The 23410-nt window shown below is 36.0% G+C and overlaps 1 protein-coding gene across 1 annotated transcript in view; it reads left to right on the top strand.

Annotated features, from left to right (window-relative positions):
* The window catches only part of LOC129224946 (uncharacterized), a 110157-nt gene extending 94701 nt beyond the window's left edge, over positions 1 to 15456 (top strand). Inside the window, exons 5-11 of the mRNA XM_054859494.1 lie at positions 3289 to 3464; positions 4713 to 4855; positions 5871 to 6016; positions 8845 to 8926; positions 11689 to 11842; positions 13591 to 13807; positions 15257 to 15456. Coding sequence (XP_054715469.1) covers positions 3289 to 3464; positions 4713 to 4855; positions 5871 to 6016; positions 8845 to 8926; positions 11689 to 11842; positions 13591 to 13807; positions 15257 to 15456 — 1118 coding nt within the window. The remainder of the gene's footprint in view (positions 1 to 3288; positions 3465 to 4712; positions 4856 to 5870; positions 6017 to 8844; positions 8927 to 11688; positions 11843 to 13590; positions 13808 to 15256) is intronic.
* The last annotated feature ends 7954 nt before the right edge of the window (positions 15457 to 23410 follow it).

Below are 23410 nucleotides of genomic sequence, written 5' to 3'. Positions count from 1 at the left end.
ACGATGGGACTAAGAGCGGGCGGGGGTTCAGTGAGCCCTCACGAACTGTGTTTTTGAAACTGTGTTTGTGAAGTCAATTTCAGGCTAGTTTTAAGCAGGAAGCTGTGGCTCCACGGAACCGTCTAAAAACGAAATTTTCAGGTATAGTGATTGCGTTGGAGAAAAGAACTTCCCCAAAAGTTCTTGAAACTGATAAAGACGCTAATTGAGACTGTCTTTGGTAGTAATGTTTGCGAATGGATTTCGGGGTCCTCCACAGCAAAAATTTCGAAAAATGCCAAAGCAATTTTATATGATGTTTGATGATTGGAAGGGCTGTCGTCTGAAAACCAGTTTTGGATTTTGGAGCCAACATTTTTAGGCTATGTTTGATTAAATATAAGGTGGAAGAGGTGAATCAGAGACTTAATTGGGTCCTTAAGATCGATGGTTCAACCGGCGAAATTTTCCGAAAGTAAAGTCCTAGAAACGCAATTTTAAGCCTTCTTTAGTTTCGTCAAGGAGGTCATGGCATCTTTTTGGATATTCGTTTTGGAACAACATTTAAATTTGCTTCCCGGGGCAAGTACCCTGTCCTCCTACCTGATCTGAAACCGGGCAGTTCATTCAAGATTTTAATCAGAAAAGTTGTTGTAAAGGGGGAAAAGTACAACATTTTAGCTCGTCATTCATATATGTTACTCTCAAGGGAGTCGCAATTTTCCACCTTCTCTCCACGCATCCACGATTCTTAAACACAAAGTTTATTACATAGTTTGTTGTTTGAAATGCTTGCGAGAGTATCTAATCAGTATAGCTTTTTTTTTAATAAATAAAATATGTCTTCATTGTTTAGGTCTATAAAAGCTTGGGAGGGTAAACATTACTGGCCGCCCTCGGTGTTCCTTTTAGACGGCACCATTTCATTCTTCAGAAGGGGGCCCCCCTCCCCTGTATCCATGCCTGATTACCGGTTCTGTCACAAACTTTGCAACCGAATGAAGCATGTGTGTTAAGAGTAGATATTAACGGACAATAAACCAACACAATGTTCCCTAACATTCTATTTTTCTTAAACTATGCTATGCTGTCGGGAAATTGGCACTTGCTTTGACAATTGAACATTTAAAAATCAGCATATTTGTTCTACTTATTATAAGTTATTTTGTGAGAAATTCTTGAGGAATTTTGCTTGATTACAAGAACTATATGATGCGGCCTGCGGCCGCCCCTTGCTTTGGCCGCCCTTGTGCGACGCACACTCTGCACACCTGCTAGGATCGGCCCTGTAAATGGTGAAATAAAACATTTTAAGAGTATAAAAAAATAACAGAGCAGCCCCCCCCCGCACATAATCAAAAGCGATTGCAACCCCCCCTCCCCTTTCTCCTCTCTATAACCTTTTCCCCTCATGAGTAGCCACCCCTGAAACTAAAAGATTTTGCACATTTTAGAAATCAACCACTTTGGCTAAAAGCGGAACCTTTTTTCCCGCGTATTCGTCGATTTCATTTATTTTTTCTTTTTTTTTCAAATGGTAAATAGTTTTCATCACTTTGACGTTGGAATTGTGTGGTACTCCGAGGTTATAACTATCTGCAAAAATTTATCAAGCTTAACACAGCTTTAAAAAAAGTGAATTTAAAATCCAGTTTGGAATTTTTAACTTGATGAAGTTCTTAAATCTTGATTCTATATCAGTTTTTAACTGGTGAGGGTGATCAGTAAAAATTAGGATTTTTCTTTAGGACGTTCAAGAATCAAGATTCTTGTTATCTGCCTCTGGCCATTTTTGAAGGGTCGGACAGTTAATCAGCTTTTACGACGAATTTTAGCTGTGTGAATATCGAATTTGGCGATGAGAGATGAAATGAAGAGTGAGAGTAGGAAAAGGAGGAGTTAAAAAAAAAAGAACAGCTGAGCGGATTTTGATTTGTTTCGGACTCCGGGACTTGCCATGATTCCAAACTGAAAGCGCTTCGGAGCTTACGAGGAGGACGTTTTAAAACTTTGAGCAGTTTTTTCTTGGGATTATTTGTTTAAACTCTGAGCGATAGGTTTCGTATGCTTTTAAATTGATCTAAAAAATAACTTTAGAATGCTTTTGAACCAAACCAGTAGTGCCCAACACCAACATATATTTATCCGAAGCCCATACCTTAAATTAAGATGCGTTTCGCTGAGCAGAATAGTAGTAGCAGTTAACATGTTTCCCGGAAGCAAATTTCTGAATATTTGATTCCACACCGATGGCATAGTGACTATTCGCTATTTTTCATTTTCAACATTGAACGGCTCACACAGGGCAGCTTCTCGGGCCCACATGATATAGGCTGACCATCACTGAACTATGCGATTAAATTCGATAAATTACAGCGAGCTAATTTCCTCTTGATAACGACACTCTCAAATAGTCTCGTCTTTCCCACGAACTGAAATTTCATGTACTCCCTGGGGCTGGACAATAATCCCACTAGACAGCACACCCATTCCTGCTGTTCTGGATGAACTAAAACAAGAGAAAAACAATCCCGACCATTGTATGCCTGAAACGGCCATCACTTAAAACACGTCTTTTGCCAATGGAAGACAAGCAATCGTTCATCGTATCTTGACACATTTAAACGGTTGGAGTCTCCATCCAGCTAAATATTTAACCACCGCAACAAGGGGCCCGAGCCTAATGAAGTTTCCAATGAACAATAGGCTGGACAAAGCGATACAAAGTGCCGAACAAGTGTTGTGGGTCAAGAGTTGATTAGCTCAGCAAACGACTAAGCTGGGAAGAGGGTAAAAGTGTAGACAGAACTAGCAGAACGAGCCACCTGACCTTACATCATTTTCCACGCATCGTCAGACAACACGATAAAGCGGCTTATGGGCGGAAGAAATGGCGTTGTTCATCACCAGAGCATTAATTAAGACAGTGCTCTGGGTGAAAGGCAAGGTGTGGGAGAAGTGTCCCGAAAGAAAGAAAATTATCAAGTTTCGGCGATACTTAACAATAGCAATAAGCAGGCTTTTCATTTCTAAGTTTCACGGGGGGGGGGGGGATGGACGTACTTCCTCAATACATTTAGCATGAAAAAAATATTACAAAATACATTCATAATTGCACTGTGTTTATAAAAGCTGGGAATGGGGGGGGGGGCAATCGATCCTCTTGGTTTTATCAATTGTTTCTTCTGAATAGCAATAGCTGCTTGGATGTTTGTTTTGTGCTTTCCAAATTTATATAATTTTGTCTATTTCCAGATATAAATTCAAAAGATTTTTAATACATTTTTTTGCTTTTTTTTCCGCATGCAGTGACTATTCAGTGCAAATCCAGAGAAATGATAGCAAAAGTAAAAACAACCAAAGCCTTCCACGGAAGAATCTATGCCAAATCGAGGCCAAATTCCTGTGTCGCAGACGTTGCCAACACAGATGATTTCGAAATCAAGATGGCATACCACGACCTGAATTGCGATGTTAAGCAACATGTAAGTACAGAACTGTAAATCATTAATTCTTTCAGTGATGTAGAACGAGGGGAGACTAACTAACTGCAGTGAAACCTGTGTAAGTTGACCACTTGCGGTGCACTACTTTAGTGGTCAACTTAAATAGGAGGTTAACTTACAAAGGTTGATTTATATGATAAGGGCTAATTCCGTACCTAAAAAAAGCGATCAACTTCGCAGGTTTTTCTGTACTACATCTTCCATTAAGAATTAAAGTTTTATAATACTTCTTCTCGAGAGCTTATTTAATTCAACTAACTCAATGTACATGCTCTTCCTTGTTTGGTACGTTGGTAAAGCTCCAGAGATACGATTACTGTGAATATTTCGCCAATCATTCCTTTATTTTTTGGTCAGTGACTCAAGAGCCTCAATGAACTACGATGGAAAATTTATTTCGTAACTGTTTTTAGTGCAAAGTACAGGATTTTTCCAATTAAAGTTAGTCTGTTTGGACTAGCGTACAGCTCTTAACAAGGCGTAAGACATTGAAACTTGGTTTTCGCGTCATGCAGAATATGAGGAAAGAAAAGTGTAGTAAGAAAACGTTTTTTTTTCTTTAGTATTTTTTGCAAAATAGTTAATTTACAATTGATAAAGAAGGCAAGAATCCCTAATCCGGCTGTGTATTTTCTTATTACATGCCTCTTGCTTCGAGTCATCTTGATCCATATCGCCTCAAAGCAGTAGTGGGATATCTTACTCTTATTCGTGGGATTAGATATTTTACTATTTCTCTGCTACGACGATATAGCTAATTTCATTGATATACGTTTATTAAGACGAGCTCAAGTAGGTCTAAGCAGGGTGACTTCATTTATTACCATCCCATACTTTTGGGGAAAGTTGTCTTCCTGGAGGTATTTTTGGGGTGACTGAACTATATCATTGTTATGTATGTAAAAGCGCAATGCCATGAATAATGCGAAGTATTTTTCATCATTATTATCATTATTATTTTATGTTACTAAAAGCAAGTCTTCAGGACAGACCGAATTTCAATATCTATTTTAGAAAAATGTTTTAAGATATTACAAAAACTGTTTTGCGACAATCAATTGATTTAATATTGTGTTCTTCTCGGGATACATTCTTTGTTTTCACGTGAGTTTTCTCGACCAACTTTTGCAGTTATTATTCTGGTTTGCATTTTTCTTGTAATGTTATTATTCATCATGTAGTTTAGAATTTTAGCATACAACAAAATTCAAACAATTTTCTCTCCAGAATTTCGGCGAGTTCTCCAACGACATTGTGATCCAGCACCACGACATGATCGTCACCAATCAAGATTTGGGTCTGTCCCTCCACTGCCACTACGACCTGTCCAACCGCAGTGTTTCGCATGGAGTGCAACTTGAAATAAATGGGTAAGGGAATAATCAACCACGCTCTGCTAGCTGCTATTTCCCGAATAATGAATTGCCGAAAAGATCTCCACGAAACTTGTATTCGGAAACTATCATCGTCGGGACTTTTTCTCATTAAATTCCTTGAATTTCAACAGCAAATGACTTGCGTTACCACAAACCGCAACAATGTTTTTTACATGCATATTTTCATTGATTGTCTGTATTTTGAATAGAAAAAACAGCGGACCAGCATTTTCCCACGACAAACAATAGGCGAGTTTCATTTATCGAAATGAATAACTAGGAATGCATTAACGGTAACCTTAAATTGAGTAAAAGGTAATTTATTTCTCGTGCGTAGGATCATCGCGTAGTTCTTTGCAAAAATCGGAGAGGAAGTAGAAGAAAATGCATTGTTTTTTGTCATTCAAAATCTACATTTGACAAGATCCTTTTTTTTTTTTTGAAAGCAGAAATATCAATCACATTTTAAACACCAATACTAAAACTTGAGTTTAGTATCATATTTCTGACATCAACATCTGCGAGATTGAAAGCTTTATAAATATCATAAGTTGTACAGGGCCGCAGAGAGCCAAGGCGGGCCCCTTGTCAGTTATGTCGCTGGGCCCCTCCTACGCCCTCCAAAAAAAAAGAAAAAAAAAAGAAAAGAAAAGGGGGAAAAGAAGAAAAAAGGGGGGAGGGGGTGAAAAAAAATCCAAACTGCTTACCAAAAACAAACAACTCTATTTTAAGTGCCACAACAGTAAATACCAAAAGATTAAATCTTACTTAATCTTTACGTTTTCTCTTATTCGTAGTACCCCTCCACTTTTTCTTACTTCCTTTCTTTTCTTTTCCTTTTTTTGCGTCAGTGTCGCCGCCCCCCCCCAAGACCAGGGCCCCTGGTTTCCGACTAGGCTGTCATGGCCTCTCGTCAGGCATGAATAGCAGTTGTAAAAGAATAAAAATAAATTAAATTAAGCTGGATTTTTATATCATTAATTGAAATCACTTTTTTTTTCCTTTTCAGTGAGGTAGATCCCGCAGGTACTCAATCGGCGACCGTCAGTGCACCCAATGTGACGATGATGATCACCGACAGGAGCGGAAATGACATCACTGCTGCCCAAGTTGGCGATCCCCTCGCCCTTCGCTTCGAGATAATCGATGAAAACAGCTGAGTATCCAAATTTTACGTTGTTTTGGCTCTAACGGCTATAGTCTGGCTCTGATAAGAAGAGGCCTGACTTTGAGAGAATGCATTTCTTCATCAGGAGATTTAGTAGTAAGAGGAGGAATTGCTACATTTGCAGAGTGGGGTTTCTTTCGCATTGCGTTGTTAGAGATGAATTCGTACATCGCTCACTATTTCTTAGTTGAATATTGTGTACTATAATTGTTTCTATAGAAAATGCTTAATACTTCCGAATAGGATTTTTTTTTTTTGTTCACTATGTCTAGAGACGGGAAAAGTGAAAAGTGACTCATTCTAAAGAACGTAGGATGATATAAAACAATGGTACCCAACCTTTTTTACCCGAGGACCGCACCCCATATTCAAATGATTCTTGCGGGCCAGCCAGAATACATATTAAATTTTAGAATATTTAAATAGTTTCTAAAAACCATAGGAAAACTACAAACCAAGAATTTATTATTATCATTACTTGATGCTTATTCGATTAAGACGATTTTTGCATTTGTTTTCCAAAAACCCATTTTCGGAACATTTGGCTCAAAGTTTAAGACATAGTATTTGACCGTGGATTTTGATTTGTAACCCTGAACAAAACTGGCCACGCGGACCAACTTTGCTGGTCACATGTGGCATACGGGCCGTAGGGTGGACATCACTGATTTAGAACGTTCTTGCGATCAGGGACGCTCCGAACTTAAAATTTTTTGAGGGCGGAATTTCTCAATTTGCCGAATAGCACTCCAAATTTTGTCGAATGCAAATCCAAATTTTACCGAATGATGATAAATTTGCCGACCAGAAATCCGAATTTTTCCGAATCGTCAGATAAAATTTGCCGAATAAGGACATTTTAGGAAGGTCACAGTAACCACCCATCGGGGCGTCTCAGCTTCCGATGAGTGCATTTCAATCAAACAAGATCGGCAAATAATCAATATCGTTGTTAACTAAATAAAACATACATATTCTTTTTCTATCCGGTTTTAATCAAATTGTTCCCCTATTTTGTCAAATGATATTGTTTAATCTTTCGTCCATCGTAGTTCCTATCAGAGCCAAACTGTAAATATTTCAGCAGTACAAAGAATAGCTATAATGATCAGTTTTGCGGCGGCCGTTAAGCATCCATGAATCGAATCCAAGCTTGGTTTAAGACATTTAACTTGATTGACACTTTGATTGGGACCTGTTTCTGACTTCCATGAGAAGTCGCCATTGGGCGTACTTATCATTACCCTCAGTCAGTGCGCATCAAATACCGTTATGCGATGACATATCAGGCACATCATAAACCTGGTTTGACAAGGTTGTGGAGTGAAGAGAAATTACGCATGAAATGGAACTGTGTAATAAGAACGCTCAACATATAACAGCAAGTTATCAAAGTTGTGAGTGAGCATGACCAAAGTTCACTCATAAATTTGCCAAACCTCGCTGATGTGTGATGAGCATTTCCGCATTGATAAAGAGTCACTGTAGCATTGAAGGTATTTGATTCTTTTGATTGTGCTTTATGTACCTTGGTCATTCATATCTTAGCACTAAGAACTTCTGATTTACACACATATTGCCAAGATAATTGCATATATGTGCTTCAGAGTTGGAAAATATGCCTTACATAGAAAGTAGGGAATGAATTATCCGGATTATGTTTGAATGGTGAAAATGATAACCATAATCTTCCGCCAACTAACATCAGTCTAGTATCTAGTTTAACAAACGACTCGACTAAGACTAGATTAAATATATATATATATATATATATATTTTAATGTATACCATGCATACATACCAGATCTGTTAGAAAAGTATCTGAATCTTTTTTTGTGCGAAATCCTGAGGGAAATGAATCAAGCTGAACCTTTGTTTTCAAACGAGAATTTTATCTTATCTGTCTATTCTATGCCGTCAGTCAATGGACAACAGCGTTTGACTTAGGAAATATCCTGTGCTCTCGTCTGGGTATTTTGTTTTCCTTTTAATTTCAGGGAAATGACGGAACGACTAGAACAAGGCTACTGCATCAAATTTTGTTAGAAACTTTGCTTCAGCCGAAGTTTCAATAACAACCAATCGGAAGATGAACACGGCTGTCTGTGACGATTTTTCAGCATATTTCTCTCACATAATTCAGAATTTTTTTGACGAAAAACCATACTCCAGTGATTCAACAGGTTCTTTACTCTGCTCGTTGCAGCTCCTGGCTTAACCAGGACTATGGTCCTTGGCTAACCCAAACTCGAGAACCGATTGAAAGGAACGAAATTTCATACAAGAGAGGACATTATGGCTGCAACGACCAGCCAAGCTGAATTCGATTCCGAAACAGACTTTCTCGGAATGCTTCGACAATGGCAACACCACTAGTTGAAATGTGTAGAGTCCCAAGGAGACTATTTGAGGGTGATTTGCTTCGCAAAGCGGCAGGTTTACCAGCTCCCCCCCCCCCTTCGACCAAAGGTCAGAGACGTTTCTAGAACAGATCATGCATCTATATATGCCCATGCGTTTGTGTATGTTGTATTCCTATTTAAAAAGATCAAGTTTATTCACCTATTAACGTCTCTGTATTTTTAACTCTATGTTTTTCATCCATAGTTCTTTTTTTTTATTTTTTATTTACTGTGTGGACGTTTTTGATGTTTAAACACACACACAATGCATATATAGTGCCTGTGTTACGTTTCACATTTCTGAGTTGCAGAATGCGAAACACCCATTATGAAAAATTTTTTGTCGCGTTTCTAATGAAAGTCCTCAGCTTTTAAGTCAAATAATCTTATTTTTCCATTCTTAAACGTTTCAGGTCCATATGAGATATTTGTTCGAGAGTTAGTGGCAATGGATGGTATCGACAACAGTGAAATTCTACTCATCGATAGTCTTGGGTAAGGCACGGTTGCTTTCTTCATTTCTAATCTTTTATTAATTAATACCATTAAAAAAATAATTCCTGTTTTTAAATTAAAACATGAAAATTATAATTTATTTTTTTAAATATTTTTTGAAACTTTTTTTTAAAATAATTATTAATAAATTATCTTAAATTCATTTTGAGAAAAAGACTACAAAAAACTAAAAGCACTACAGTAAAAGTAGAAACATGATTTTGAGGCATCAGAACACATAAGGTTCTGATGCCTCAAAAACATGGGGAAAATATAATTTATAAATTATTGGTATTCGATAACTTGTAAAAGAAATTTTAAACTGAAGGGACCCATATGTCCCATGGTCCTAAGGAAGTAGTTTCTAATATGTGGGACGTGTCTCCCTAGGGCGCCTAGCCGCCTAGGGAGACATTTTATTGTTAGGGGGACAAGCAGCTGTTACCAAAAACATTGCCATCACTGTGGCATTCCGGTTTCAGTGCCCTCACTAAGAACGGCGATGTCTTTTCAGTGACATCACAGTTTGAGAAAATTAGTGCTCAAAATCATGTCGCCCAGTCATCGTAATAATAGTGCACTAATATTCTACTAATGTTGTATTTTCAACAATTACCGTATATACTCCAGTATAAGTTGAGAAATTTAGTACAAAACATGACATACATCACATGACTTCCTTTTACACCAGTTTAATGTTATTTCCCCATTATTGCAATTTTAATGTGATTCAAGAGTCAACTCTCTAAATATCACCAACAATGACCACACTGAAACCAGATTAAAAAAAAATCGCCAAATTCGTCGCCAAGTTGGCGACAAACCTTGGCGACCAAAAGACTGGTGATATATCACCAAGTGTCCGCCAAATTATAACACCATTTGAGTTTGCATCGAAATTAACAACGATTTCCCCCCAAAAAAGTGCAAAAAACCCCTTTAGAAACACTCGAATGCAACCAAACGGGGAGGTGCACAACTAGACCCCACTAGCTGTCTACGTACCAAATTTCAACTTTCTAGGATATACCGTTCTTCAGTTATGCGACATACATACACACATACGCACGTACAGACGTCACGAGAAAACTCGTTGTAATTAACTTGGGAAACGTCAAAATGGATATTTCGGTGGTCTATACGTTCTTAGGTACATATGTACATGCGATCGGGTCGAAAAAAAAAACTCAACATTCATTTGGGGGTGAGCAAAATGGAAATTAAGGCCGATTTTTGGGTGAAAATTTTTCCGAGAATACAATACTTCCTTTTTTGTAAAAGGAAGTAAAAATTAGGTTAAATTTTTAGGATCAACTTATAAAAAGTGCAGAATTACCGAAAATTTTTGCCGAACAAATTTTTCGAGGAAAAAAAACCACTCGAAAACGTGAACGTTTTCTCGATCGAAGTCCAACCCTCTAAAGCAACAGTTAAAGAAGTAAATACTCACACGGACTGCTATAATTTTACATGGTCTGACTGTAAATAAAGACTAAATGTGAAATAAGGACAAGAAAAGAATGACTATGTCAAAACTGAGAACGTTGCCGTATTCGCGAATTTTCCGATGGTTAGTCACGTGGGAATTTATCCTCATTAAAAAAAAATAATGTAATCTAGTTGCAGCTAAAACCTTCCTGTTATTAATTCAGAATAAAAGCAACAACAAACAAAAATCGTAACCGCGTAAACGAACCCTTTACAAAAATCACGATCGCAGAAATGAACCCTTTTTGTTTTAAAAACGTATAAAAATCGCGCCTTTTCGATCGTAACACACATTGCGTTTTATTTTTTTTTATTTTTAAAACGTCTATTTTTAAAAGTCGCAGAAAAATTTTCCCGTATTTTTTTCAAAAAGTAGGGACTTGACTCACACTCGGGTTTTCGATTTTTCACTTAGAAGTGTGGGGAGTCGACGTAACGCGAGATCGACTTCTTCGCGAGTATATACGGTATTTTCCCGTAATTTTGTACGATTTGTTAAATGCAGTAAAACTATTAACACTTACAACATAGTAATAACTAAACATGTGTTTTAATGCATAAAAAATAGTTTATAAAATATGTTATTATTTTCTAACCTTAATAAATAGATGATAACACCATACATTAGGATAGCATTTATGAAATCCGATAATTACGATATTTGAAGATGACAGAACATTTGTGTATGATAAAGGAGGGGGGGGGGGGTGCAGGCATAAAAAAAAAATTTAAACCACTGTGTTAAGGAATGGGCAAGAAGAATTTGCTGATATACATGATATTTTAGGCTAGAAAAGTTATTGTTGGTAGTTAACAAAGAGAGTGGTGAAATGAAAAAAAAATCAATAGTTCTTTTAAGGAGTAATGGCATAGAAAAATTTCAGAAATACTGCCCCCCCCCCCCAAAAAAAAAAAAAAAAAAAAAAAATCTGGAAGAAAATTCCCGATTGAGAAGTTTCGAATAAGTACTGTTTGTTGCCTTTTGCAAACAGTATAACAAAACGAAGGAACATTTTCCTAGTCAGCAGTTTTTGCTTTCAGTAATTACAGATCTAGTAATTGCACTAATTTCCATTTAAAAGAAGCAAATCATAAATTGGAGTAAACGTTTGATATAGCAGCCTTGATTTTAACGGGAGCGGGCTTCTCATGCAGGTAGAAAGATATCAAAAAACAACTAGTTTTTCTAGATGAATTTGATCGATGTTGAAGGAAAAAGAAAATCAATTTTTAAAGGAAAACAAGGTACTAAATTGGGTATAATGTTTTTTCAGATGTCCTACGGATATCACCATTATGGGCAGCCTCGGAAAAGCAGCAAATTCTGGAAAGACTCTACTGGCTCCATTCGAAGCCTTCAAGTTTCCAACTTCGGACATAGTCCAGTTCAAAGCTCTAGTCACACCCTGCCTCCCAAGCTGCGAACCGGTAAGTATACTATACAAAATTGATTAAAAACTAGGGATTTCATTAACACAGAGTAGATTGATAAACATAATGCAGTTAGAATTTTTTCTCCCGTCACTACGCTCCTTCCCCCAGTAACTTCCTGAAACATCTGAACCGAAATATTGAAAAAATTATGATGTGACCTTCATTAAAAAAAATTAAAACTCAATAAATTGCTTGCAAACAATTAAAGAAATGACTTAAAGGTATGCTTCAATTTTAAATCAACCACTACACAATACACTTTCATTGAAAAAGAGTGTAAGAAATACGATTATCTTTTCAGATTTGCGCTCCAAAGCACCCAACTTTTAGAACTGTTGAAAGCATTGATTGCTTGCATCGAAATTATTTTACCTTTTCTTTTTGAAAGAGAGCTTTTTATTTGAATTATAGTACTATTTCACTTATATCACATATATTGAGATTATTTATCTGAAAAATTGAACAACTCTTTTTCAATATCTCGAATATTTTTCTGGGTCCGAATCAGTGTTGTAGTTGGAAAATAATATTTGGGGGACGCACTTTTTATTGGGTAGATGACATGTTTCATGAATTTTTATTCAGCCAAAAAAGCTTACGACCAAACGGCACGACCTTGAGCGTCATGGATTAGGACAAAATTCCAGCTATAGGTCCATTCCCTCTTGGTATGAGCGCAGATAAAGCGGCTTGACTGCATATGCCCTGGTTTGGCTGCAACGAAGATCCAAAGTTGCTAGTTTGGCCCCAGAAATGCAATGGCTTTTCCATTGGAATTTCCGACTTCGACACTATGTTCGATCTCCCAACACCTTTGGCATCTTTTGTTAGTAAATTGAGTATGAGGGAGAACATGTATTTATTAATGGGCACTATCTTAGTTATTTGAAAAGTCGAAACGATCTTGTATTTTTTTTTTTTTTTTTTGTGCCATGTGCAATAAATCAGTGCCTTTTCTCCTCTCCCATTTTTTGCTTATCAATGTGGGATATCTTTGACAGCAGACGATAAATATCCAGTTAAAGTGAATGTTTTTATTAGCAAACGATAATTTTTTTTCCTAGCAGACGATTAATATAAAGCGAAAATAATTAGTTTCATTTGCAAACTATAGATATCCTGTAACTCTGTTATTTTGGCATTCAAGTTGTTGAAATTAAAAGTAGCAGCAAATTAAAATTTGAGAACCGCTTATTAAAAATTAGTATCTATCATAATTAATTCAAAGGTAAACATGCAAATGGCTCATACTGCAGTACAGTAGCAGAAAAAAGAATAAAAAGGGTAATTTTAAAGGAAACTTCATTGCATCCTGGGTACAATTAACAACTTTGGACCCCCGTTGTAGCCGAACTAGGGCCTATGCAGTCAAACCGCTTTACCTGTGCTCATACCTAGTGGGAATGGACCTATACCTAGAATTTTGTTCAAATCCGTGACTCTCAAGGTCGTAGTAGTTGGTAGTTAGTTTAGATTTCTTACGAGACTTTTAATTAAAAAAGTGGAATATTTTTTGAAGGTAATTCAAATCAGTTTACATTAACTTTGTATTTATTTTAATAATGAGACAGACAGAAATGATCAACGAGCTATTGTTCTCAAATGTGGAGGGTGAAGATAGTTATTTAATTTAAAAAAATGAATAAAAGAAATAACGAAAGATAAGTGCTTCCGATTCATTATAGTTGTCGAAAATTATTCATCGCCGCTGCTACTGGAAAATGAAATTGCTTCTTCTATAGGTGGAATGCAGTGTTCAGAGTCATGGCCAGACCCGCGACTTCATGTCCATGGGCCGAAGGAAGAGGCGTGGAGCCGGAACTTATGGCGTGGGCAGCATCGGGAAGGTGGCCGACAAAGATGACATGGTCGTTGTGCAGACCATCCAGATCACAGACAAGTTTGGATTTCAGAAAGAAGAAAAGTACCCCCTCCGGAAAGGAAGAAATGATGGCAGCGGTGAGTAACACAATTCCTTTTTGGCCATCATTTTATCAGGAAATACTTTCGTCTTGATTTCCAGGATTCATACACCACATCCTTCCCTACTACTCTTTAGTTACGTCTTTGCAGATCTATATCTGCACAGTGGCTAACTGAGCGATACAGTGAGTAGGCAATGGGTGCCATCGGAGTCGGGTCTGTACCTGGGTCCACGGTGCCTAGAGTCGTAAGTGGATTGAACTGTTCCTGAAGGACTATGAAGGATGATGATTCCCCGGCCGGAAGGCTCATACCCTGAGAAAACCAAAGTTGGTAGTGCAGGGCGAAGGTCTCTCATTGTGTACCACATCCTTCCCAATATTCAAAAGCATTTGCAATCTTAGGAAGGAGTCCATTCGGAAGTTATTCCTTAAAGGTTCTTTTATTTCTACTAGTAAAATTCATTTCCTTTCGTTACTCACATGCTGCAGTTTAAAAAAATTCTCAGTACTTTTCTTGAAAAAAGAAACGATCTGGATAGCTAGCCAGCCCCCTCTTCCCTTTTCACCGAACCCTGTCCCATCAGAGGCCTCGAACCCTGGGAGAAGGACAGTATTGAGGAGGGAGCAAGGCTATCAGATTAATGCATGGACACATGAAACACAGGCAAAGCGCACTAAAATTTGGAGAGCATCAAATCTGCAGCTAAAAGTTTTAAAAATTGGAGTATTTATTACACTATAACAAGACGCAAATATTAAATCTAAAAATAAACTCCAAAAATGTTAACAAAATCTCCCCTATTCCAAAGTCAAAAGATTTTACTACATTACTGTATGGAATAACTGCAGAGGAGGGGCGGGCACTTAAGTTCATGCACAATGTCCTCCTTAAAAGTCTTGGCCAGAGCCCTAGGAAGGAGTTTTGAGTAGAGATTGTGCATGGGTACTTCATGTTAGTCATCTGTCCCGGGTCCAATGAAGCTTTTGGAGGCACTAATACACAAGAAAAACTTTTCGCAACAGAGATCATATTATATCCATAGTTATAAAATTTGGGACAAGGGTTGAGGAGCATCCTTGATACACTTTGCATGATGAAATCATTTCTACTTTTAGCCCTAAACATTACAGAGCATCTTTATACCTATGTAGTGATGGGTGATGACTCATTTTATAGCAAGAAGATAGAACCTTAAAATATTTCTGAATCTTTATGGGGAAAAAAATAGCATGAGATTGAAATGTTTGAAAATAACAGTAAATTACTCAGACTGTATAATTAAGATATCGGTATAAAATTAATTATTCACATATGTTCTAAATATAACTGAATAGTTGCATGAATAACCTTGAATCTCAACACAAATAATACTTATGCAGTAAAATTTAACTTTTATTTTCCCTTTCTTTCTTCTCTATCTCATTTCAATGAGAAAACATCATTGCCAAGCAGTGGATGACTGAAACCATATCTTTGTTTCAGAAGAGCTCAAGAAAGAGACCAGCTGTGTCAACCTTGTGGGACTCGTAGTGGCTTCCTCTCTGTTTCTGGTTGCTCAACTGTTGCTGATCCTCGCCTGGGCCATCATGTGGCAGAGGAGGAGGAGGAGCAAGCTGGATGATCAATCCTCCACCAGCTCACACTCCTTTGCATCTCAATACTTTATGGGCAGAAGGCACTAGGCGCCTAGCCTAGAACCTAGTATAAATTATTTTTTAAAGCAATGATGGACTTGATTGAGAGACAAATTATTTATTACTGTAATGGGCAGTAGATTAAATTCAGATTATTAGTTCGCTATATGATTAAATAGATCAATCTATAAGAATTTTCCATCAAGTGAAAAAATGTAACTCAAGGTTTTGATTGCCAGTGGCCATCTTGTTGTATATCAAGATACGGATGGTATATAAACTATGACAGTATAAGATTTTATATGAATGTACCTGCAATAGGGAGGAGGGGGCAATCTAGAAATTATTGAAATCCTATGTAGCATGACTTCTGAAACAAGGTTTATGGTATTTTTTACAAAATGAATACGCGTATCTTGAAAAACAAAGCAAGATTTGAAAGAATTTCCATATTTCAAACTAAAAAAAATTAGAAAATATTAATAGAAATTGTAAAAACGGTTTCTTATATCAATATACATCAGTCTTTTTTAAATTTACTTATTTTTTCACTTGTAAAGTTCTAAAAAGTTTTTTTTATAAAAATGATGTTTATTTCTCATTTTTAGTCTTGGTGAAAAAATAGATTGATAGTGTTATTTAAACATTGAAATAGATATAGTACTTACATTTGAGCACTGAGCTATGCATCAGTACTCTGTAAAAAGCTATAACAAAAAACTAGTAAAGGAAAATATTTTAGGATATAGAATAGGGCTGTAGACAACTCCCAAGTAAAATTTAATAAAAAAATGTAATTAGTACAAATGTTCCAATTAAGTTTAAATGGAAAACAATTGAAGAAGATCAATTTATCTTTTGAAATTATATTTACATTTCTCAGATGATTATAAGACATAAAGTTCATGATTGATCTACATAAACTTTTTTTTAAATGAGAAATTTGAACAAGAGAAAGAGCAAATTTGGTGAAAAAAATACTGCCCATTACGAATCACTGATTGAAGCAAGAAACACAGGGGACCTCGCTCTGTTGCTCTTAATCACTAAGTAGGACTTATACTTGGTTCGCTTTATAGCGATTATAACTGGGAAATGTATGTGTCATTTGAAGTTTTACAAAATTGTATATTTATTTATATTGCGCATAGGCGGCTTGTACCGGGGGGGGGGGGGAAGAGGGCAACTGCCTTCTCATTTTCAAAAGTAAGGAGATTTGCTCCTAAGCTTTTACGAGTTCAAAATTAATGATGGATCAAAAACTTATAAAATTGATCGATTCATTTGTTAAAAGAAGTATTTACTTACTAAGTGTGTGTGTGTTTTTCCCTTCATGTTATTATTTCATAAAAACTAAAATGTAGCTTTAAATTGGAAAAAGGGAGTTTACCATGTGACCATCTGTCCTGATTTTTGAGGCTGTCTCCCAAATTTTTAGAAAAGGTCATTTAGTTAATAACGGCACCAGCCGCCTATGATATTGTGTACAAGTGATAGTTTTTGTGGTGTTTTGTATCCTATCGCCTTTGTAGAATATTGCCAAAGAAAAAAAAATAGAACATATTTTTTAAATTCACTTTTTTATAGTATATTTTCTTCATTTCATTTTAATGTTCTCTAACAAACTAGAAATTTGTTTAGTAGAAACATCATTCCAAGTTTCATGCAATTATAATTGGCGCCTGGTGGCATTCTGAAGGATACGCAGATCCTAGTCACATCATTACGACGCTGTCAGGTTAGGTTTGCCCCAACAATAGTTTTGGATGTCCATAGGGAGAATTTTTGCCTCTATTCTCAATTGATTTATTTATAGACAAAGGACATGTTTTACCTTTTGTATTTTATTTAGCTGTTAAATTTTCATCAAAATTTTTGTAACACTTGCAAAGAAAATTTCAAAGCATGTGTTTCCCTCCCTTCTTCCCCTAACATGAATGTTTGTTAAGTTTAGTTCAGATTTGAATCAAAAATACACTGAGCATTTCATTAGGAAATAGAATAATAGATTTTGTGCATGTTCCAAACAATACAGCAGCCATTTGGGTGAGCTAGCAACTCCATGCAGAGAGTTGAGTGCTGTATCTCAGATTGAAATAAAAATCATTCCCAAGTGCACATTTTAACAAAAATGTTCTGTGTAGAAAAATCAAGCAGTAGCATAGCACCCCCCCCCCCTTTCCTATGACGCTAAAAATTAAATGTATGAACACACATGAAAGGGCATAAATTGCACTTTTCAGCCTTTAATTTCGAAAAATTTCAAAGATAAATGAAAAAATTTCTCGCTAGGCCACTGAAATCAAGAACGTTAAAATGAAGTGAATGAAATATTTCTACGGAACTGCAAATATGCATGTACATTGCTTATTTATTTTCTCATTCCATCACACGTAACTGATCCTTTTTTTTTTTTTTTTTTTTTTTTTTGACTACTTGTTTACATTTTGTGTAATGATTGGGATCTCATCTGCAAATCATTCTTGAGTTATTTATTTATTTATTTATTTATTTTTACATAAGCCATTTTCTATTTAAGACTGATTTGAATCTTGCATTATATTTTCAATGTTTATCAATACATTGTAAAAAAATATGGTGCATTATTCAAGCAGAAAATGATGGATGATTTTAGATTGGAAATATTTAAAGTTTAGGACTGTGTTCGCCATTGACACAGAGGTAATTGATTGCTCATTGATGTGCATTTGTGAAAATTTTCTTAAATGGATATTTTTGATAAATGAAAATTGAATGTATAGTTTTGCATTGTTTTTAATAAAGCTTTTGGAGTGGATTTTCGTGCCTCTTACATAGTTTTTAAATTACACATTACTAAGTTGAATAGTTTTCAAAAAAAAAAAAAAGTTTGATATTCGGAACCCTATATGCATACACTATAGTATACAAGGGTTGCCAACCTTGGAGGAACAATTTGAGGAGCATCTGTAGCGATTTTGAGGAGCAATTTAAAATTTTGCGGGCCAGTTTGGTATTTTGTATATCGATAAAAATAGCAAAAACCAGTTTTCTAAAATTGAGCGTTATTACTCATTTTAAGCACTAGTATATATATATATTTGTTTTGTTTAATTATTAAAACAGCTTTAAGTACTATTACAATCTTTAAGTATAAGTATCTTTTATCTCCCATATTCACATGTTTGTCATGATAAAATGGCAAAATATAAGCATGAAAACGTTTGCCAGGGAAATGTGGAGCCAAATAACTTCTTTGCAGAGTTAGAGTATCGCCATTTTTGTGAAGTAACTCTGCAAAATGCAGAACAGTTGGCAATCCTGGTATACCCTCTTGTATATAGACTAACTGGGACCAAGTGTAATTCGGTTAATAGCAGCAATAAGCAAAACAAATTCTTAAATAAGCAGATGTGCCATTTATTGTAGCAAAACAAGATGCTTTGAAATAAAATTACTTAGGATTTTTTCGTGCAAATTCAGCTGCAATAGTGACACTCCAAATATGTAATTTGTTGCATTATCTACGCAGGAATTGCACATTTAATCAAAATAAAAAGTGAATGTTTGGGAGGGGGGGGGACTTATAGTTCAGCTATTGTAATTTAAAATTTATTATTTATGCGCATAAAATGTATCTTAAAACTCCACAGTTTCAACCATATCAATTGCGGATCCGGATAAATGAGGTTCTACAGTATAAGAATCAAAATAATTAGTTTTATTTCAAAAGCGGATATGTAATATTTATTTTCGTAAACAAAGAAGAAATCTAACCAAAATACAGTGGAGGGTCAAAAATCCACACAACTTGGGAGCAGTGGCTGTGCAGAAATTAGAATTTTGTGGATTTCAGGCCATAAAGAAGGTGACTTTAAGCGGTATCTTAAAATTAAAAAAAGAAAACAGTAAAAATTTCGAAATATTCATGCACTACTTCCTAAGACAATTGAATAGTTTATATTCATTTTAAAAAATACGTATGACAGCTAATTCCTTTGGCTGTTCCTTAAAAAAATTTTAAATTCAAAAGTAACAATTGCTCTTGGAGTAACCAGTATCATAAATAAACAAAAACCAATAAACGATGCCAGTTTGAAACAACTTGGTATTTATCTTTAATAGTTAAATCATTTGTTTTCAATTGAAATCATCAAAATCATCTACATTTTTGGCTTTTAGATGCTGAATTGTTTGTATTTTTGGCTTATTTTTGGGTGTCATACGAAATATTAGTGTTTTTTGTGAATCTAGCAGCAATCTTTTGGCATCTGCTTTTGATTTACGATATTTCATAAAAAGCATTTATATATGCCAAATCGATTAACTCCATAAAACAAAAAGTCGAGAAAAATGATGAAAAAGATAATGTTATCCATAGGAGTGAATGGGCCCTCGTTTTTCTGACATCGCAGGATCAGAAATGTACTGAACCAAAAGTTTAGTATAAATTCACATTCTAAGCATTGATTAAGCACTATTAAAGCAGAAATCAGGATTTTTTTTTAAAGTGGAGTTAATCGATTTGGCAACTGAGGAATCCATATGTAGAAACATGGTCATTTTTTTGCACCCAATTTTTGTAAGTTTCAGTTCCACATAGCTAGATTCATAGGTGCTCCATCACGAAGGGGGGAGATACGGTTCAGATTGCACTATTGAATTTTAAAAAATTATTGGTATCAAGTAAGCCTTTGCTTAATTACTTGGTGTTTCAAAGCATTTGACCAGTGGCGTAGCTAAGGGGGGGCGGAGGGGGCGGTCCGCCCCAGGCGGCACTTTTCTAGGGGCGGCAAATCGGCCCTTTTTATGTGGAAAAAATAAATGTATTTTCCAAATCAGTGTTGCCAGATGGTCAAATCCAGATTTTTCCAATTCCCTTCCAACTTTTCCCCAAAAAGCGATGTTTTCTATCAAAATTCCCCAAATTCGAAAATTATTTTTCCGTTAATATTTTCATAAAATGAATAGATTTCTTCTGATATTTTTGTCTGTTGAAAAATTCCCCCCCCCCCCCCCAAATAGCCAAATTTTCTTATAAAAATCCCCAACCTTTTTTCTTCCCATTTGCCTTTTTTTTTTCTTTTTGTCATCTTTATCTTTCTTTACTTTACTAATAATAAAGTTGAAAGTCTCTCTGTCTGTCAGGGTCTCTGTGATACGTATAGAGCCTAGACCGCTTGGCCGATTTTCATGAAATTTGGCAAAGAATTAGTTTGTAGCATGGGAGTGTGCACCTTTAAGCGATTTTTGAACGAAACAAGTTATTGCTCATCACACTTTATATGTTGCAGAGTTTGCTTTGATTTCCCACTCTTTACAAGATTTCTCTTATTCAAATGAAGTTTAAGGGAATTCCGTTTTCTTGCTTTTGAGAGTAGATAATCTAGCCGACAATTTTGGATCACGCATGTTAGTCTATTCCTTATGGAAGGTAAGGAAACTTCATTTTTCAACATTTGGTTTGAACTCTCAACTTATCCAAACATAGTTTAAAATGCGTTTCAAAGTATTTTCAGTTTCAAATAATTCCAGTTGCAGAGCCCTGTCCAAGAGGAGGGTTTTAGGGGTTAAACCCCTCCCATTGAAAGAAAAAAAATCAATAAATCATTAAACGATTTTCCAAAATCTATTTTAAGTTTTAATTAATTTTAGAGTTAAACTCTGATACAGTCTTTAATATTTCCCCATGTTTAACAATTAGCATTTTCCTCAATTGTAGGATTCCCAAGCCCCTTCGCTTCTAAGTACTTGAAAAAATTAACGAAGGAGGAATGGCTGAAGAGTCCGGCAATGCTGTAAGCATGCAGGGGAAAATTATTTAAAAGAATATTAGACAATGACTTAGCCCCCCTCCCCCCCCCCAAAAAAAACTTAGGGGCAGGGAAAATAGTTACTTTGCTTACTGTTAGGTTTTTTTTATGGTACGCCTTTAGTGTTGGATGAATTAGTCGTTTCACACATTAAAAAAGTGTTTCTATGCGAAACAGCAATTTCTTTTAAATAAAATTTTTATTTTCATTAAATTCCTGTTCAATGTTATTTGATGGAAAAACAAAAGAAAAAAGAAAGAAAGAAACTAGCATTAGGTGGCATAAAAGAAATATGTGTGCTTTTACAAAATGTTCAACTGTACAAATAAGATTTCATAAAAAAAAAAATACAAAACGTATAAAAAAAAAAGCCTAGTTATCGAACTAAAATGAACTATTATTCAACACGCGTAGTTAGTTTTCCTTTGACAACGTAAGTTACAAAAGTAAAAAGTTTCAACCCCTCCCTTTATGAAATCCTGGACACGGGCCTGTCCAGTTGGGTACCTCTCCCACCCCCAGTCTGTAGTCTAATAGTGCGAAAATGTTTTTAGGCGGGAGAGAGCTTTAATATCTCATCCCTTTCCTGCTATCACCCAAGATAGTTTAGAAATACGTTTTTAGACCTCAATATTGGAAAATTTCTGGGCAGAGCCCCTAACCCTACCGTTTCTTCTAACATAGCAAACACAGCCGAAAAGTACATATTTAGGCCTTTAATTCTGAAAACTTTCCCGGAGAGAATTCCCACCCTGCTTCTGTTCTTAAGTCCCAACATCTAGCTTAAAATTACGTTTTTAAAGTTTCAATGCTTCAATATCAATTTGTAAAAACAGCATTTGAACCCTGACTGTCCTTGATCTCCTAACGTGATCAAGTACAACCTAAAATACGTTTTTAGGACTTCCATTTTGGAATTTTTCGAGAGAGATAACTTAATCGCCCTCCCCCTCTCACCTAACACCTCCAAAGATTAAAACTGCGTTTTGAAAACTTCAATTTTGAAAAATTTCCAGGGAAAAGCCCTTTACCCCTATTCCTAACGTCCTCAAAGATAGTCCAAAATTTGCGTAAGTAGGAGAGCTCTCTAACATTTCCTTCTGATAGATAGTCTAAAATGAACTTCTGAAAAGAATGATTTCTAGAGGGAAACCTCCCTCTGTCCCCTCTTCCTCCTACATTATAAAACAAAGCCCAAAGTTGGACGTCAATTACGGACTTTTTTCAGGAGAGAACCTCCTAGCTTAATAACATTTTTTAAGCCATTAGGGAACCCGTCAACGTCACCAAAGACAACCTAGAAGTGCGTTTTTGAGTCTTCGGTGCCGAAAAATTTCCAAGGAAAGAACCCGAACCTTCCCCTTTCACCCAAACCACCAAAGATACCCTTGAAATTGATTTCAATTTTAAAAACATTTCAGTAAGAAACCTTCAGTGCCCCTCTCTCCCCTAACGCCTTCAACTGCATTAGAATACGCATGGAATTGTGTTGCCAAATATAGCCTAAAATTGCATATTTCAGAGGTTAAAATTTTCGCATTGAATATCTGATCATTCTCGATTTCCTTGACTTTTTCTAAGTAGCCTAACTGCATTTTAAAATTTCGTGAAATTTCCTTTCGTTGCCTACCGATCTTCTAACGTCAACAAAGAAATGCTATTTTTAAAAAAATCTGGAGCAAACCAACGCGCCCTTTCTAATAACTTTACTAAAATTGCGTTTTTTAAAATAAATTTAGCAATTTCCCATTTCCTCCAAGTGTGGGCCCGTATCCCCCCCCTTTTTCTTTTGAAAAAAGTACATATAGAATAATTCAGTCTTATTTTTTCTTTAATTAAGCAGCTAGTTTTAATTTAAACATCTTTGAGTTTTATGTATTAGCTATTTCACAACAAAAGGGCGGCAAACTGAGGAACCGCCCCGGGCGGCAAACACTCTAGCTACGTCACTGCATTTGATCCCCTCAAATGCTTTGAAACACCAAGATATCTCACGGCGCTCCCCCCCCCCCTTTGTGGCGATTGCCCAGTTCACTCCCCTCTTCGGATGTCCCTGCCTGGAGGAACATATTCATCATTGTTGAACATAAAACCTTGATTTTCTCTTAGCTTGATTTTAGCTGTTGGGGTGCTTTTTGTGAAACATGATTCTTCTTCCAATAACAGGGTTTGTACTCAATTTCAGAAATAAAAAGAAGGAGTTTTGAAGG

This window comes from Uloborus diversus, chromosome 6, assembly GCF_026930045.1.
Source record: "Uloborus diversus isolate 005 chromosome 6, Udiv.v.3.1, whole genome shotgun sequence".
In the NCBI taxonomy this organism is placed as follows: domain Eukaryota; kingdom Metazoa; phylum Arthropoda; class Arachnida; order Araneae; family Uloboridae; genus Uloborus; species Uloborus diversus.
The sequence above is the reverse complement of the archived record's forward strand: the minus strand, read 5'-3'. Positions and strand labels throughout refer to the sequence as shown.